This window comes from Aquarana catesbeiana, linkage group LG09, assembly GCF_042186555.1.
Source record: "Aquarana catesbeiana isolate 2022-GZ linkage group LG09, ASM4218655v1, whole genome shotgun sequence".
Taxonomy (NCBI): Eukaryota; Metazoa; Chordata; class Amphibia; order Anura; family Ranidae; genus Aquarana; species Aquarana catesbeiana.
Genome location: NC_133332.1, coordinates 190,854,821 through 190,872,434, shown reverse-complemented (window position 1 = coordinate 190,872,434; position 17,614 = coordinate 190,854,821). Strand labels below are relative to the sequence as shown.

The 17,614-nt window shown below is 43.9% G+C and overlaps 1 protein-coding gene across 1 annotated transcript in view; it reads right to left on the bottom strand.

Annotated features, from left to right (window-relative positions):
* The window catches only part of MCTS1 (MCTS1 re-initiation and release factor), a 41,850-nt gene extending 25,453 nt beyond the window's left edge, over positions 1-16,397 (bottom strand). The window contains exons 1-2 of the mRNA XM_073599450.1: positions 16,195-16,397; positions 10,991-11,143 (exon numbers count right to left, since the gene is read on the bottom strand). Of these exons, the coding sequence (XP_073455551.1) occupies positions 10,991-11,143; positions 16,195-16,205 (164 nt within the window). The 5' untranslated portion in view covers positions 16,206-16,397. The remainder of the gene's footprint in view (positions 1-10,990; positions 11,144-16,194) is intronic.
* Between the last annotated feature and the right edge of the window lie 1,217 nt (positions 16,398-17,614).

Here is a 17,614-nt window from a genome sequence, read left to right as displayed (position 1 = left end):
TTGAAAGCTGGATACACCTTTGCTACAATTAGCTTTGGTGTCACCCTTGGGAAACTCATTTCCTTTCAAGTCCATCCTTCCTCTTTGGTATTAGTCTTGATATAGCAGGGTCATGCATGCATTAGCGCTTTTTAATTTGTGACAATATTGTCTTATTACCATGTGATTTTATTAGTGATTCATGAATACCTCCTCAGATGTGTGTAAACCTGGTCACTAACTACAAGAAATGTCTTACCTCTGTGCTTGCCAACAAGGCTTTCTCCACTAAAGTACTAACTCATGTTTTGCTGGTCAATCAAATACTAATTTTACTCACTGAACTACAACTCAATTTATAACATTTGTATCATGTTTTTTTCTGAATTTTTGGTTGACATTCTGTCTCTATCATTTAAAATACACCCATGATAAAAAAATTATAGACCCTTTATTTCTATGGAAGTGGGCAAACTTACAAAATTTGCAGGGGATCAAAATTATTTTTGTATTATGTATGGACTGAAGACCAAGTTGCGGCTTTGCAGATTTGAACCATGGAGGCTTGGTGATGCACTGCCCACGAAGCACTAACAGCCCTGGTGGAGTGTGCTTTGATTTGAAAAGGTGGAACTTTCCTCTTCAAACCACAAGCTTGAATAATTACTTGCCGAATCCATTTGGCAATAGTGGATTTTGATGATGCCTGTCCTTTCCTAGGACCTGCAGGCAACACCCCATCTGTTTTCTGAATCTGGGTAGTCGCCTTCAAATAGATTTGGACTGCTCTCACTACATCCAAAGAATGTTGTGACTTTTCTTCCTTAGAACAGGGTTCCGGAAAAAACAAAGGTAAAACAATATCCTGGTTTAGGTGAAAACCTGAAACTACCTTTTGGCAGAAAGCTAGGATGAGGACGCAATACTACTCTATTCTTGTGAATGATTAAATATGGCTCTTTACAAGAAAGAGCTGCCAACTCTGATACCCTTCTTGCAGAAGAAATGGCTACCAGAAAAACTAGCTTCTTTCTTGTTAAAAGGACCAAAGGAATATGTCATATCGGCTCAAAAGGCTGTTTCTGTAACGCCGATAGAACTAAATTCAATTTCCAAGGATTCAGGGGTGCTCTAACCGGTCGATTAAGCTGCGTTACCCCCTGTATAAAGCTTCGGACCAAAGAATGTGAAGAAAACGGACATTGAAACAATACAGATAAGGCCGAGACTTGGCCCTTGATAGTACTCAAGGCCAGTTTCATCTCTAACCCCATCTGCAAAAAGGCAAGGATTCTACCTATGACATACTTTCTAGGATGCCAACCCTTGGATTCACACCAGGAAACATATGCCTTCCAGACTCTATAATAAATGACTCTGGAAGCTGGCTTCCTTACATTAATCAAAGTAGATATCACTAAGCCTGAAAGCCCACGATTGTTCAGAATATGAGTTTCAATAGCCAAACCGTTAAATTTAGCGTTTGTAAAGTAGGATGGAACACTGGTCTCTGCGATAGCAGGTGTCATGGTTATGCAATAGAGTTTTGTCTGTCAGCTTACCTGTCTCCATGTGTTCATCTCTAAAGACCAGCTGACTCTCACCTGACTGCTTTCATTAACTCTCCTCTAGCATGGCTCCACCCCAGCTCCTATCAGAGAACTCTATATTAACCTCTTCACTGCAGGCCAGCCCTGCTGATCAACCTTTGTATGTTTTGGCTTCCTGTTCCTGCCTGCCGTATGCTCTACGTTTGTTTCCGTTACCGACCTTGGCGTGTTCTCTACTATTCCTGTCTGCTCGTGATCCTGACCTTTGGCGTGTCCCCGACCATCCCTGTTTGCCTGTGACCCTGAACCTTGGCGTGAACTCTGTTGTCCTTGTCTGCTTGTGGCCCTGACCTTGGCTTATTTCTCTACTATCCTCCTGTTGACTACTGTGGGTGTGAGCTGGGGGGTCGCGACCTGGAGCCAGTTGCAGCCCAGTCCATCCTCACCACTAGAGGCTCTGGTGAACACCTGCTGGCTCTTAGACTCCGCGCCCCAGGGAATCTTACGCTCTAACCCCGGTGGGATCCGTGTTGGTGTTCCAGCGGCCCTGCCTTCCTTACCACCTGGACTGCCATCCGCAGCAGTCAGCCGTAGGGTCCACTGCCTTGCGGTGCACTCCTGATCCCAACGGTGTGCATCTGTCACCTAGCCTCAAAGTGACCTGACAGCAGGTATAGACGTGGTGGTAGGGGCCATGGGGCCCCTACCACCATCTTTACTATTTCTGTATACCAAGATCTTGTGGATCCTGCAAAGAATTTGAGGTAGTAGCAGAATAGGAGGGAACACATAAATCAGTGAAAACTGATCCCACTGGGTCACCAACGCATCTGTTCCACATGCGAGTGGATTCCGTGTTCTTGACACAAAGTTGTCGACTTTGTTGTTGAACCTGGACGCAAACAGATCTACGTCTGGGATACCCCATCTTTGGCATATAGCCAGGAAGATGTCAGGGTGAAGGGACCATTCCCCCGGGAACAACTGCTGGCGACTTAAGTAGCTCGCCTGCCAGTTCTCTACTCCTGGAATGAAGATTGCCGATATGCACGGCACATGCTTTTCTGCCGAGGTTAGGATCTGGTTTACCTCTCCCTGGGCTGCCCGACTTCTGGTGCCCCCCTGTGATTGATATAAGCCACTGCCGTGGCATTGTTGGATTGAATCCTGACAGAACTCCGCAACCTGAATGTCCAGGCCCTTAGGGCTAGGTACGCTGCCCAAATCTCTAAGACGTTGATGGGCAAAGTCCTTTCGGTTCTGGACCATTTCTCTTGGACCGACGTCTCTTCCAAGACTGCTTCCCCAACCTGAAAGGCTGGCATCTGTTGTTACCACCTTCCAGGTAACTGGTAAGGATTTCCCCTTCTGCAGATTCTTGGGTATCCTCCACCAACTGAGGCTCTGACACACTTTTGGCGACGGAAAATCTAGTGCTTGGATCTTCTTGTTCCAAGCCAACAGGATACTGTTTTGCAGCAGTCTCAAATGAAACTGAGCATAGGGAACTGCTTTGAATGAAGCCACTATCTTACCCAACAACCTCATACAAAGGCGGATAGAAGGACCCTTCTTTGCCTGGGGTAAGAACACCCTCTTCTGGGCTGTACCTATAATCAGACCCAAGTACTCTAATCTTCTTACTGGCTTTAAAGAAGATTTCTCTAGGTTGAGGACATAACCTAGGTATTCCAGGTAGTTGACTGTGGTGACCATGCTTTGGTCCAGGCGGGCTACCGACCGGTCTATCAAGAGCAGGTGGTCTAGGTATGCTATTATCATTATACCCGAGTCCTTAATCTGGCCAGAGGAAGGGCCAGAAGTTTTGTAAACACCCGAGGTGCAGTAGCTAGACCAAAAGGCAAGGCTACAAACTGAAAATGAAGTTTTTCTACTTCGAAACGCAGATATTTCTGGTGAGCGGGGAAAATAGGTACATGCAGGTATGCATCCTTGATGTCGATTGATGCCAGAAGTTCTCCTCCTTGTAGGACGGAGACTACTGATCGGATCGATTCCATGCAAAAAGAGCGAATTTTCAGGAACGGGTTTAGATCTTTCAGATCTAGAATGGGCCTGACATCTCCATTTGGTTTTGGCACCATGAAAAGGTTTGAATAAAACCCCCAACCCCTGCTCTTCCATTGGGACCATCATGATCACTTTTTGTGACAAAAGTCAGTCTAATGCTAGAAAGAGAGACTTCCCTTTCTCTGGATCTTTGGGGACATTTGACCTGAGGAAACGGGAATTCTCTGAACTCTAGTTTGTAACCTCGAGCTACTGTGGAGACCACCCATCTGTCTCAAAATTCTTCCTGCCAGACCCTTCCCCCCACACGAACAAGCAGGGGGTGCCCCTTCATAAAGAGGCTTTAGCGTTTTGTCTTGTGGGTTTCCTCCCCCAGGATTTCTTTTGTCCCTGGGGTTGACCCCGAGGTTTACCTCTTGAACCTGACGGTGGAGGCCGTCACGACTGCCTGGAGGCTGATGCCCCTGGCACTGGAAAAAAGAGCCCGTTAACTCTTTTTCTTAACTGGCAAAAGGGTACTTTTCCCATTTAATATTTTTTGGAGATGTTTGTCCAAATCATCCCCAAACAGCTTTTCACCACGGAAAGGAAAACCAGCCAAGAGCTTTTTGCATGGCACTTCGGCTGACCAATTTTTCAACCATAAGATTCTACGCAGGCACATTCACCAACCCAAGCGTAAGGTGAGAGGTTTGAAGAATAGAATCTCTGATTGCGTCAATTGCAAAACACAAAGCTGCTGGCAGCTCAGCCAACTCCTGGGCCTGCTGTTCAGGGAAAACCTTGAGCACCTTTTTCAAATAGTCTCTCAAGGATTGACATACCCCAATTGCCACCACTGCAGGTTGAGCCACTGAACCTGCCAAGGAAAAAATATTTTTTAACAGGAATTCCAATCTCTTATCAGTTGGATCCTGAAGCATTTGTGCATTGTCAACCGGACAAGTCAAACTTTTATTGACAGAGGATATAGCAGCTTCAATTGCTGGTATACTCCACATCTTAGTGAATTTTTCCTCCATAGGGTAAAGTGTTGAAAACTTTTTTAGGAGGGAAAAAATGCTTATCTGGGTGATCCCACTCAGAATACATAAGCTTTTCCAGCAATCAATGTACAGGAAAGGCACGCAAGGCATGAGGAGGCTTTAGTGAACCCTAACAAGAAGTGGGCTCTTCAACGGACTCAGTTAAAGGTAGCTTAAATCTGGAGCGGACCATTTTAGTAAGAGAATGCACCAGCAACTTCCCAGTACGCGAAGCTGAAGAAGGTCCTTCCCCACTTGATCCCTCAGAAGAGGAGTCAGTCTCTCCATTGTCCCCTGAGGGGGATTCATTTTCCCCTTCCAACGTTCCTCTGTTTGAGGATCCTGGGTGGTAGAAGGGGACCTAATGCGTTTTCTTCCACTCTGTGAAGATGTGATTAAAGCCGCTAACCTTTCCTCTAATCCACCGATAGTTGAGGATGTTGCAGAGTTGGTGGTGTTGCAGAGGTGGGGTCCTTAGGGCGACCCTTTTGTGCCCTTGTTTTTTGTGGTATTTTTACCACTCTCTCTGGTCATGGTGCTGAGCACAAACGGTACTGCCAAAAAAATGCACCTACTGCTGAGCAATAGTCCAGCAACTGCCGCTGCTATTAAGCCCAGCCTGATGCAAAGTAAATGTGTCCTGGAAATGCCTGCGTCAACCAAAACTCACATGCGACCCGTCTGCTCTGTGTCCCTCCTTCAGCTGTATGCACTTGAAAAAAGGTGCACTTTATAGTTACATAGCCCACATTGTGGACGCTGAAGCACGCCGACGACCCTTCCTCCAACCACCCATCGCGCCCCCCCCCCATCTTTTTCAAAGATACAGCTTTGCCGCACGAGCGGGCTCCGATCCGACTGGATCGTATGTGGAGGAGGGCTGGGATGGAGGAGAGCCGCCGGATGGAGGACCTAGGTAGGGGAACATTCCCAAGGGGAAAGAAACCCCCTTCCCTGCGTCTTACCTGGGGCTTGGGCTGGAGGAAGCATGCAGCTTGCGACACACAGGCGAGACTGACAAGCATGGAATCAGGTACATGCTCTTGACAGCCCCCGGCGGTGACTATAGGCATGACAACATTTACTTTAAAGGAGAAATACCTTATCCAGCTGCAGGGTTCTGGTAAAACCAGACCCAATCTTGACCCTTCACGGTGGGCTCCATTAAAAAACCTTCAGGAACCAGGCCCCTTTTTAATCGGGGGATCCACACTCCTGGGCCTGTAAAGCACCTCACCAGGAATATGGCTGAAAATAAAAACAAATACTGGATCCCGGGGTCTAGATCTCTAAAAAGAGAAGCATTACAGGCAAAACCTTGTTTCTTCGGACACAAGGCCCGGGTACCATTAAATTCAGCGTGGAAAATACACTTTGAATGGATCCAGTTGCATGGCTTGCCCCAGCAAAAGGAATATTCCAGTGGAGCTCAGCCTAGCACATCTTTACTCGTGACCAACACCTAAGACACTGGCCAAAAAACTGAGGTACTCCCAGTAAGAGGAGGGGTTATATGGGGAATTGAACTTCCTGTCTAGTGTGTGCCAGTGTCCATCACCTGGAGGTGCCATATAACCCAGACAGTAATTACTGTGGCTCTGTGTCCCGTGATGTACGATAAAGAAACAAGATTTTATCAAGATGGTAAAAAGTACCTCCTGTTTTTTCTCCTTTATTTATAGAATGCTTTTCCCAAAGAACAGACACAGAATGACAAACAGGTCATCTGTAAACCAACAAAATACAGGAGGCCCACAGATGAGCCAATGGCCAAAGATCATCTTGACAAGTCTATCTGGCTCTATAAATATAGTAAAATCCCTCAACAAAATCCGTTGACTAGTACCTGCTGTTTTGCATAAAATGTTCCTCAAATCTCAGAAACCTGTTGGTGCTGTAGAACAAAGAGACACTATGCTATTGTACATATTTTCTGGCAATACCCAAAAATCTGCCTCTTCTGGAAACATGTCACTGACACAATTAAACTCAACTTAAAGTGGATGTAAACCCGAATTTTTTTTTTTATATCATACTGTAGAGTATAAGATTTGCTATTATTTGAGCCCAGTCTTGCCACACAGAGTTAATCCATCTCTGAGCAATCCTCTTTTTTATTGTTCAGTGAGATAAATCTTGACAGAGAAAAACTTTATCAAATACTCCCCCTTGCTGTGATTGACATGCGATTTACATCTCGTGCACTAGCCTAAGAGACATGCATTATGTTTTAATTCCCTCCCATTCCTTTCTTCAGCAGCTTTGCAAGGATTGGATATTCCACACCTCAGCATGATTTGGCATGCTGAAGTCATGTGGTTACTCTCGCCTTGACTATTGCAACTCCCTTCTCATTGGCCTGCCTCTCCATAGGCTATCCCCTCTCCAGTCTATCATGAATGCTGCTGCCAGACTTATCCACCTTACCAACCGCTCAGTGTCTGCCAACCCTCTCCTCCAATCACCCAGCAAATTAAATTCAAAATACTAACCACAACATACAAAGCCATTCATAACTCTGCTCCGAGCTACATCACCAATCTTATCTCCAAATATCACCCAAATCGTCCTCTCCGCTCTTCTCAAGACCTCCTTCTCTCAAGCCCTCATCTCCTCCTCTCATGCTCGTCTCCAGGATTTCTCCAGAGCCTCACCCATCCTCTGGAACTCGCTACCTCCACCTGTCCGGCTATCCCCTACTCTTGCTACCTTCAGGCGATCCCTGAAAACTCATCTCTTCAGGAAAGCCTATAACGTCTCTAACTAATCTTTTACCACTTCCATCAGCTCATTCCCCACAGTTACAACCTTTTGTACCACCTGGCCCACCCTATTAGATTGTAAGCTCTTCTGAGCAGGGCCCTCTTTATCCTCTTGTATCTTATTGTATTATAACTGTATTGTCCCCCTTTTATATTGTAAAGCTCTGCGTAAACTGTTGGCGCTATATAAATCCTGTATAATATAATAATAATAATAATACTTTCCTGTCTTTTCACTGGATGTTAGAGATCATAGCAGAAGTTCAGCAGAAGTTCAGTGTTAGGAATACACAGGAGAAAATGCATATTGACAAGGGGAGTGTAGAGGTGGGCGGGGAGTCTACTGACATCACGACTCCACCCACCGAGCTCCAGACAACAGACCCACCCACAGAATATGCACTTTTTCGGGTCTAATAACAGACAGAGGGGAGACGTTTGACAGGTAAAGATACATGCAGGAGGCATGTATATCCTTATAGATAACCCCTATGGCAGTAGTTTAGAAAGGATGACATTGGGTTTACATCCACTTTAAGTGGAGAGCCACCCTGAAAAAAAAAAAAAAAAAAAGTTTAAACTTACCTAAACCCTTGTTGCTAGGCAGTCTTCCTAATCTGCCTCTTCCTATTCCGTGGCGCGTTCTGCTCCTCGGTGAGCAGCCCCGTTGTCTTCTGGGTACTGTGCGTGTTCCCAGAACACCACGGGGCCATTCACAGAGCGTTTGCGCGTGCCCAGTAGGTTACTGGTAGTGAAGTCGCAAGGCTCCACTGCCTGTTTCCCTTACCTAGGATAGCGGTGCCGGGACCCAAGACGCGAGGGACAGGTCGGCCTCGGGCGGCTGACATTGCGGGCACCCAGGACAGGTAAGTACTTATTTAAAGTCAGCAGCTACAGTGTTTGTAGCTGCTGACTTTTAATTTTTAATTTTTTTTAAGGCCGGAATCCCGCTTTAGTAGATGTGGGTCACAATCCAGCAGCATGCCTATTACACATAACATCACTCCTCTCTTCTTGTCCTTGCCTTCATCTCTCCTCTTTTTCCCTGCCATTCTTCTAATACATTGCCAACCCATTCTTGTCCCTGTCCCATTCTCCTACAAGCAAATGCCCTTTTTCTTTTCGCTGTACATTTTCTTTCCCAGTGAGGGGGAAAAAAAAAAAAACCTGGTGTTGCTGTTCTACCCCCTTCCTTCTGACACAATAATACTGAATATATTAATATGTTGCATGACCTGTTACTATACAGTGCCTTGAAAAAGTATTCATACCCCTTGAAATGTTCCACATTTTGTCATGTTATAACCAAAAAACGTAAATGTGTTTTATTGGTAATGTGATAGACCAACACAAAGTGGCACATAATTTTATAGTAAAAGGAAAATGATAAACGGTTTTGAAGTTTTTTTACAAATGAATATCTGAAAAGAGTGGCGTGCATGTGTATCCCCCCCCCCCCCCCCCCAAGTCAATACTTTGTAGAACCACCTTCAGCTGCAATTACAGCTGCAAGTCTTTTTGGGGATATCTCTACCAGATTTGCATGTCTAGATACTGACATTTTTGCCCATTCTTCTTTGCAAAATAGATGGAATAGTTGCCCTGTGGACCGATTCTGCTACCTGAGCTGTGGATCTCTGCAGCTCCTCCAAAGTTACCATGGGCCTCTTTACTACATCTCCGATTAATGCTCTCCTTGCCTGGCCTGTCAGTTTAGGTGGACAGCCATGTCTTGGTAGGTTTTGGTTTTCAGTTGGGCCATACTCTTTCCATTTTCGGATGATGAATTGAACAGTGCTCCATAAGATGTTCAAAACTTGGGATTTTTTTTATAACCTAACCCTGCTTTAAACTTCTCCACAACATTATCACTGACCAGCCTGGTGTATTCCTTGGCCTTCAAGAGGCTGTTTGTTCACCAAGGATCCCCAACAAACCTGAGGGCTTCACGGAACAGCTGTATTTGTACAGAGATTAAAATTACCCACAGGTGGACTATATTTACTAATTAGGTTACTTCTGATGGCAATTGGTTCCAATAGATTTTAGTTTAGGGGTATCAGAGTAAAGGGGGTTAAATACAAATGCATGCCACACTTTTCAGATATTTGTAAAAAAAAAAAATAAATAAATAATTGAAAACCATTTATCATTTTGCTTCCACTTCACAATTATGTGCCACTTTGTGTTGGTCTATCACATAAAATCCCAATAAAACACATTTACGTTTTTGTTTTAACAAGCCAAAATGTGGAAAATTTCAAGAGGTATGAATACCTTTTCAAGTCACTGTACCTTTTACCTCTTGCCCTATGTTTTGCTGGAAATTGTGAAATTCATTTCACTCTTAATTTAACTATACGATTTTGTTACACTCCTGATTGTCTGCTACATACCTTAAATGTGATGGTTTAAATAAATAAAAAAAATACTGCAGAGAATAGAGATGCACAGAAAAAAAACAACATACTTGACTATGGTGGTGCTATTTAGCATCTGTCTTATATGATTTTTCATTTCTTACCTGCATTATGTATTTATAACACATAAATACTAGGGTTAAGACATGCAGCTGCTAATTTTAATTGATATTTTTATCAAGGAGGGATGGAGGAGCTTAGCCAGCACAAACAGTAATCAGAATTATACTTCCAAAGGAGGAGAGGGCGAGAGGGGAGGGGATGTGCTAGAAAAAGGACTCATCCTTAAGTATTAAATAATTTAGTAGCAAGCTTTTTGGCCATACTTCACCTGGGGATCACAGGTGTGCACTTAGTCCTGCACTCCAGTGTCCCTGATTCAGCCAACAGTGGGCTAAAGCTTGCTGTTGGCTGACGCCTCAGAACTAGTTCAACTCTGCAGGGATCCCAACAATAATGTCGGGATACACCCAGATGCCCGACTGGCCACTGGCTCAGCCTCAAAAAAAAAAAAAACACAGGTAAGTGAGCCTTAGGGTGATGTCAGATAGAAGAATCTGCCATTGGTGACACAACAGTAAAAGAATCATCCATGTAAGAGAACCACCTACCAAATCAAGCCAATCTCTTGCTGGACTAAAAAGTGAGCGATATCAGCCAGTGAGGAAGCAACTTCATATAAGAAGTTAAGTGGTTCTTTAGTGATCCTGTCATTGGCAGGGTGGAGACACGGGACAGATAGTTTGGCCTCCTTCACACAAGCGTACATAAGCACATGCCTGGGAGAGGGTCATGGTAGCCCGCAAAGCGCTGCACAGGTGTTTGTATGAGACTTCAACCTTAAACTTCAGTCACAAGTCTAGAGCTAAGACCGCATTTATTGTCATTGTAAAATAAAATTTACAAGCAGCTCACAAAGCTACTTCTCACAATATAAAAACAGTATTTTATACAGACCTCATAAAACATAAGCAAATGTAAAATAAACAGTCACATCTCTAATAACACACAATTAGTAAACAATAACCCATGGCCACTTGGCCAATTAAATTAACTGCATTTACTTTTATGCATTTATGGCATTCATGGCATTCATGGCCCTCGGGGAAAAGAAAAACTCTCTAAATCTATTTGTCCTCACCTTGAGATTTATGAAGTGCCTACCTGAGATGCATATCGTTGAATTTAAAGATATTATATATTTTACAGTAAAGTCCACTTACCAGCGCACTATTTTCACAGGGTCCTTTTTTGGCATAATCTGGTTAAGCCATTGGTCTATCCCAGGGAACTGTTCATTCAGCTGGTTTTTGATGCCTTTTATTACTGAAGTTTTTAACTGAATGCAGTTGGACACATTTTCTTTTTCATCAAATCTGAAAGCATATTGAAAACAATAAATTACATTGGCACAAGACATTATCTTTTCCTGAAGCGGCTTTGAAATATATCTATGATAGAATCTATATCTAAAGTGGAACTCAGCTCAAACTCTTCCTTTAACTTTGAACACAGCGAGGAGGGGGTTATAACATTTTCAGGGTTTTTACTGTCTTCTGTGTCCACACTAGAGTGACACTAGCTGGTCACATGGCTAGACAATCTTAATCCAGCATTTCCACCATTGATTCATGTAAGTGCTGAGCCGTTCTCTGCTCAGAGCTGTCAAAAAAAAAAGGCTGGCAAAGTTTATCACAACAGTGCTTAGCACTGAGAGATAAAGAGGAACAATTAGAGGTCGACCGATATTTGGCTTTTTTTTACTTAAAGCCGATTATAACTTCAGCGGGACTTGCAAATGACTTCTGTAATAGAAGTCAATTGCAAGTTGTCTGAAGGTTTCTTCTCTCCTCCTCTGGGCAGCCTGCCAAATCTGATAAGAAGATACATTTGTATCTCTTCGGGTTCTTTTATCAATAGACTGAACTCTGTGTGTAGGAAGTTCTCAGTTTAACCATTTAAAGACTAAATCTTTTTTGACATTTGTTGCTTACAAGTAAAAATTCAGTATTTTCTGCTAGAAAATCACTTGGAACCCCCAAACATTATATATATATATATTTTTTTAGCAGAGTCCCTAGGGAATAAAATAGCGGTTGTTGCAATATTTTATGTCACACGGTATTTGCGCAGCGGTCTTTTTAAAAATAAAATACACTAATTAAAAAAAAAAAAAAAATAAGCAGTAAAGTTAGCCCATTTTTTTTCATCCAAAAGTTTTGGTTACCTGTTTTTGTGTATTTAATATTTAAGATATAGTTTTTTTTTTTTTAATCTAAATTATACATACAAGTGAACTGATTGGAGGTTTGTTTTGTTCAATAAATGTTTAAATGTAAAAAATTTTCTGTATCGCTTATTACTTAAGGTTGCTTTCACACTGGAGCGGGCAGGCGTTGACGGTAAAACGCTGTTAGTTTTAGCGGCGCTTTACCGTCATTTTAGCGGCGCTATTCAGCTGCTAGCGGGGCGCTTATAACCCAGCTAGCGGCCGAGGAAGGGGTTAAATGCGCCCCTGAAGTGCTGCTGCCAAAACGCTTTGCAGCCGCTTCGGCAGCGGTGCGCATTCATTTCAATGGGCAGGAGTGGTGGAGGAGCGGTATACAGCACTCCAAAGACATCCTGCCAGCGCATCACCTCAGTGTGAAAGCACTCGGGATATCACACTGAGACTGTAGGGAAGCTGTTTTACAGGCACTTTACAGGCGCTATTTTTAGCCCAAAAGCGCCTAAAAAAACGCCCCAGTGTGAAAGGGGTCTAACTGTTAGATTTTATGAGATGAAGGAGGAAAAAAAAAGAAAAAAAAAAAAAAAAAAAATCGGCCTAATATATTGGCCCAAAAAAAATCAGCATCACATATCGGCCATCGGCCACCGCGATTTCTAAATATCGGTATCGGCATCGGCCAGAGAAAAACCCATATCGGTCGACCTCTAGGAACAATTATCATTTGGTTCTTTTTAGAGATGAAAGGAATGAACTTCAGTCTGTAAAAGAGGTCAGCTTAACCACTTAAAGACTAAGCCTTTTTCTGAAATTTGCTGAGTTCAAATCTGTTTTGTTTTTTTTTTTTTTGCTAGAAAATTACTTTGAACCCCCAAATACATACATACAATATATATATATATATATATATATATATATATATATATATATATATATATATATATATATATATATACACATACATACATACATACATATATACACACACACACACACATATAAAAACAAAAAAACGAAACAGTAAAGTTAGCCCAATTTTTTTTGTATAATGTGAATGATGCTACGCTGAGAATCGTGATCTTTATTCTAAGAAAAAAAATCATGATTCTCATTTTATCCAGAATAGTGCAGCTCTACTAGACTGTGAACTTCCTCCAACTGTGCTCTCTGGCCAGGCTAGAGACAGATCCCACAGAAGCCCAATTGAAGTCACAAAAAATAATATTGTTACGCAAACAGCCTAACAGATTTGTATTTGCGACTTTGAAGTTCTGTAATTAAAGAGGAGCTACAAAAAAAAAAAAAAAAAAAAAAAACTGTAGCTGCTGACTTTTAATAAACAGCCACTCACCTGACCCAGAATCCAGTGCTGTGCTCACCAGAGCCCTTTTCTCCAGCCATCTTTGGTACCCGACACCGGCTGTGACAGCTTGCGGCTTCACAGTTGGGTGACAACTGCGCATGCGTGAGCCGCTCTGCGCATTGGTAATAGTCCCGCATCCTTCTGGGACCTGTTAGCTGTCCCAGAAGTCTGCAGGGAGGGGAGAGGAGAACTCGCCTAGGCAAGAGGTATATACACTATTAAAATTTAGTTCAATTTTTTTTCTTTAGGAATGTTGTAAGAACATTTGTTTTTCTAATCATCAGTGGGTCAAATCAATGCTTGTTTTCAGTGGCAGTGACAAGAAAATTCAAAGGAACAGGATGGAAATTTTTTCTCGAATGTATGAATTTCTAACAACGTATGTGGTTTTCCTTCACTAAAATCCATTCACTCCAAAATCAAAATGTTAAAGGGGATGTAAAGGTAAAAATTTTTTCATAAATAACAATACCGCCGCCCCCAGCCCCAGCCCCCCCGTTTTACTTACCTGACGCCTCGAATCTTCGCTGCTCGTTCTCGTCATCTTCATTGCAGCTCAGCCTGGTCGCTGATTGGCTGCAGTGGATGGATTGAAAGCAGCGCAGCCATTGGCTCGCGCTGCTGTCAATCACATCTGATGACGCGGCGCGCCGGGGGGCGGGGCCGAGTGATACAGCGAGCGGCTATAGCCGCCGGCTGTATCACGGGAGCGCGCCCGCAAGCACTCACCACCATGCGAGGGAGCTCGCATTAAGGTGGTTAATGCTTGCAGGGAGGAGCTGAAACAGCCGCCGAGGGACCCCAGAAGACCAGGTTCGGGGCCACTCTGTGCAGAACGAGCTGCACAGTGAAGGTAAGTATAACATGTTTGTTATTTAAAAAAAAAAAAAATCTTACCTTTACAACCCCTTTAAAATCAAGGAGGACATTCTACTAGTGTACACCCAAGCTTTACAAATGGGTACTAATCGGGGAAATGAAAAAGTAAAGCCAGCCAGCCATACATGAGTCAAAATTGGCACAGTTCAGCAGGAACCGGCTGAATTTTGATCCACGTATGGCTGTTCCCATTCCCTATTGATTGATTTTTCATTAACAGAGTTGGTATATTTTTGCTATATCAGCGGCAGTGGTGATGAGTAAATTCTAAGGGTGTTAGAGTCCCCTCTGTCAGAATACAAAGGCACAGCGGGGAGGATTTCCCCATCCCGTTAAGTTTTTTTGGTCTGGCCCCCCCCGGCTGAAAAAAAAAAAAAAAAAAGGCTTAACATTTTTTTACCTTAATGCATTCCTTTCATTAAGGTAAAAAATGTTTAGGTTTTACGTGTCAGCATTCCCCCCTCACTTTTTACTTACCTGAGCCCTCATTCGATCCACTGCTGTGCATGTCTGCAGCTCTTCTCTCCCCTCACCGTACCGTCTCTGTCTTTGCTGGGGCACAGGGAGCCATTGGTTCCCAGTGCTGTCAATCAAAGCCAGTGACAAGGGGGCAGGGCACAGCTGAGTACAGCCGTCTGTGTCAATGGATGCAGCAGTGGGGCTCAGTAGCCATCACACATGAGTGCCCCAATGAAGCACTAGACAGAGAGGGGGGGCTAGGAGTGCCAGCAGGGGACCCAAGAGGAGGAGGTTCGTGGCTGCTTCGTGCAATTCCATTGCACAGAGCAGGTAAGTATAGACATGGTTAAAAAAAAAAATTACCTTTACAATCACTTTAAAGCAGTATTAAACCAAAAATGTATTATATTGCAGTGGTCGGTCAGGGCTGGAGCACTTACCCCCATCTATGGTGGGCAACGCTTCTCCAGGGCTTCACTGGCGGCTTCCCCTGCTCGCCGCGGTCATCACGGCAGCTTCCGTTTCCTCCCTCCTTCTCCTCGGTGGCCAATCGGGACGCTTCTCCTTTCGGTCAACAGGGAAACAGGTCCCAGACTCACTTCCTGATTGGCCAGGAGGAGGATCGCCGTTTCAATAGCTTATGTTCATTCGCTATTGTAACACCCCGAGCCCATCCTATTTTAAAGCCTATTAGAGCCTCTGGCTCTAATCAGGTGCCTAAAAATTGGAATTCATGCATAGAGCATCCTGCATGGGGGCCGGATGCATGAACAGGGGGGCGGCACCGAGGCACCCCTAATGGACAGGCCGCCACTGTCTGGATGAATGAGCACAGGAGGAACAGCAGCATTGTCAGGCTTGGGGGAGAAGAGTGGTAAATGTATTAGCAGATTTAATTACGCTAACAAATTGAAGCCAAACTGCTGTACACGTGTTAAAATCAGTTACCACTTTTTTTTTTCCCTTTAGGGATAATTTTCTTACATGAATATAAGATGACCAGTGTAAGCACCCCTGTCAGTGTTAAGTGGTTTATCTCTTCACTGTAAACTAATACATTCTGCTGGAGAGCTCAGGCTTTTGAAAAACAAAAGACTGGCTGGATCAATCACCAGATGAAAATAGATGAAAGCATAAAAGAGAAAACTAATGCAGCCATCACATCTAACAATTGGTAAGCTGCAGTATAATAGAGATGTGCTTGTGGGTTGAATATTTCTTTAGGTTATCCCAATGTGTAGTCTTGTCCCCTCTGACAAGTGGCGGTCTGGTCAGGTCCTGAGGTCAGGGTGATGAAGAGGGAATACATGCTCAGCACACCCTCATCATGTTCATCTCTTACTTGGTAAATGATTGATAAACACGATGGCCAGCTTGGGGTGAATGAGCCGAACTCGCCATCGCCAGACGCCATTATCTCTGAGTGACAGCTGCCGGTAAGCCGTGCAGTTTGCCTTTCATTGGAATCCGCTCACATGTGTCATCTGAGATCCACTCACTTTTTAAACATGATGCTGTCTGTCTCCAAAGGCCCCCCGGCTAATGGAAGTGTACGGAGGCGAAGGAGCACGTTTACATCCGGGAGTACAGCTAGCAGTGGCCCTCCGACCACGCCGCCTGCACGATCACACCACACCGGTAATCGGCTGCTACAAATCCTGGCGGAAGTGAGGTAACCCAGGCGGAAGTTATGAACTTTGGGCGGTAGTGATGTCACGGGGCGGTTCTTTAGTGAGGACGGACCCTAAAGTGTCTGTTACTATGGCGATGAACCACTTGTTTGCTAATGAAGTGTAATAGTTACATAATGTCATGTGTGTGCGAGTCTGTGACCCGGCGCTTACATTTGTTATGCAATGTATGAAATGTACAAAGTACAAGACCATTTTCTGTTCAGTCTAAAAAAGTCTCACGAGGTTGAGGAAGAATTAAAGAATTCCAGGTCTGTCATTTTTACAAAGTCTTGTCTTTTTTTTTACTTTATTGAAATGACATTTCTACACTTTTATGTAACATATCTCTGCGCAAACGTAACCTGTCTTACTCTTTTTTGCAGCACCCTGGTGTAAACTGATACAATACGGCCTAAAGCGCAAATAAACCCCATCAATTTTACAGTTTAAAAAAGACCAGTTACATTCCTGGAATGCTGAGAATGCTAACTGTCACATTTGCCTGTGTACTCAAACTGTCAAACTACTAAATGGCTGGTGTCATAACTAATCACGTGTGCTGCGTCAAGGCAGCTGCAGAGCAAACACTGAGAAAGATGGCAGCTTCTTTGGCTTTAAGGCCTCTTTCACACCAGCGGACCGATTAGGTCCATCTGACCATTTTTTAGGCAGACCCGATCAGACCACACAATAGGGGTGATTTACGAAAGCCGTTTGCCATCAGTAGAGGCGCATGGCGAGGCACAATGCACATTTCCATATTTACGAAATGGTGCGCCAGTAACAGCAACAATCCCCCATTTACTATAGCGATCTCGGCACACGGGAGAATGCAATCTGTGCGCCACTATGGACATGGTGTACGGCATCTCCAAATCAATATTGACAGAAGATGGAGGTGCCAATATTATGGGGTGATGTGAGGAAGTTTACTAACAACTGCCCAAGTAACAAATATGCCCAAAATAGAATGAGAAAGTAACTTTTTCAGAGAAAGCCTGCTGTGCCTGCAAGTACGTGTAGAACTGCATGAGATCAATGTAAGCAGTGCGCATGCGCAAGCGGCTGTTGCACTCGTTCACATGCATTTGTCCACTGCGCAGCCAAAATCTTAGTAAATGTTAACCACTTCAGCCCCTGAAAAAATTTACCCCCTTCCTGACCAGTGCGTTTTTTGCGATTCGGCACTGTGTCGCTTTAACTGACAATTGCGCGGTTGTGCGACGTGGCTCCCAAACAAAATCGA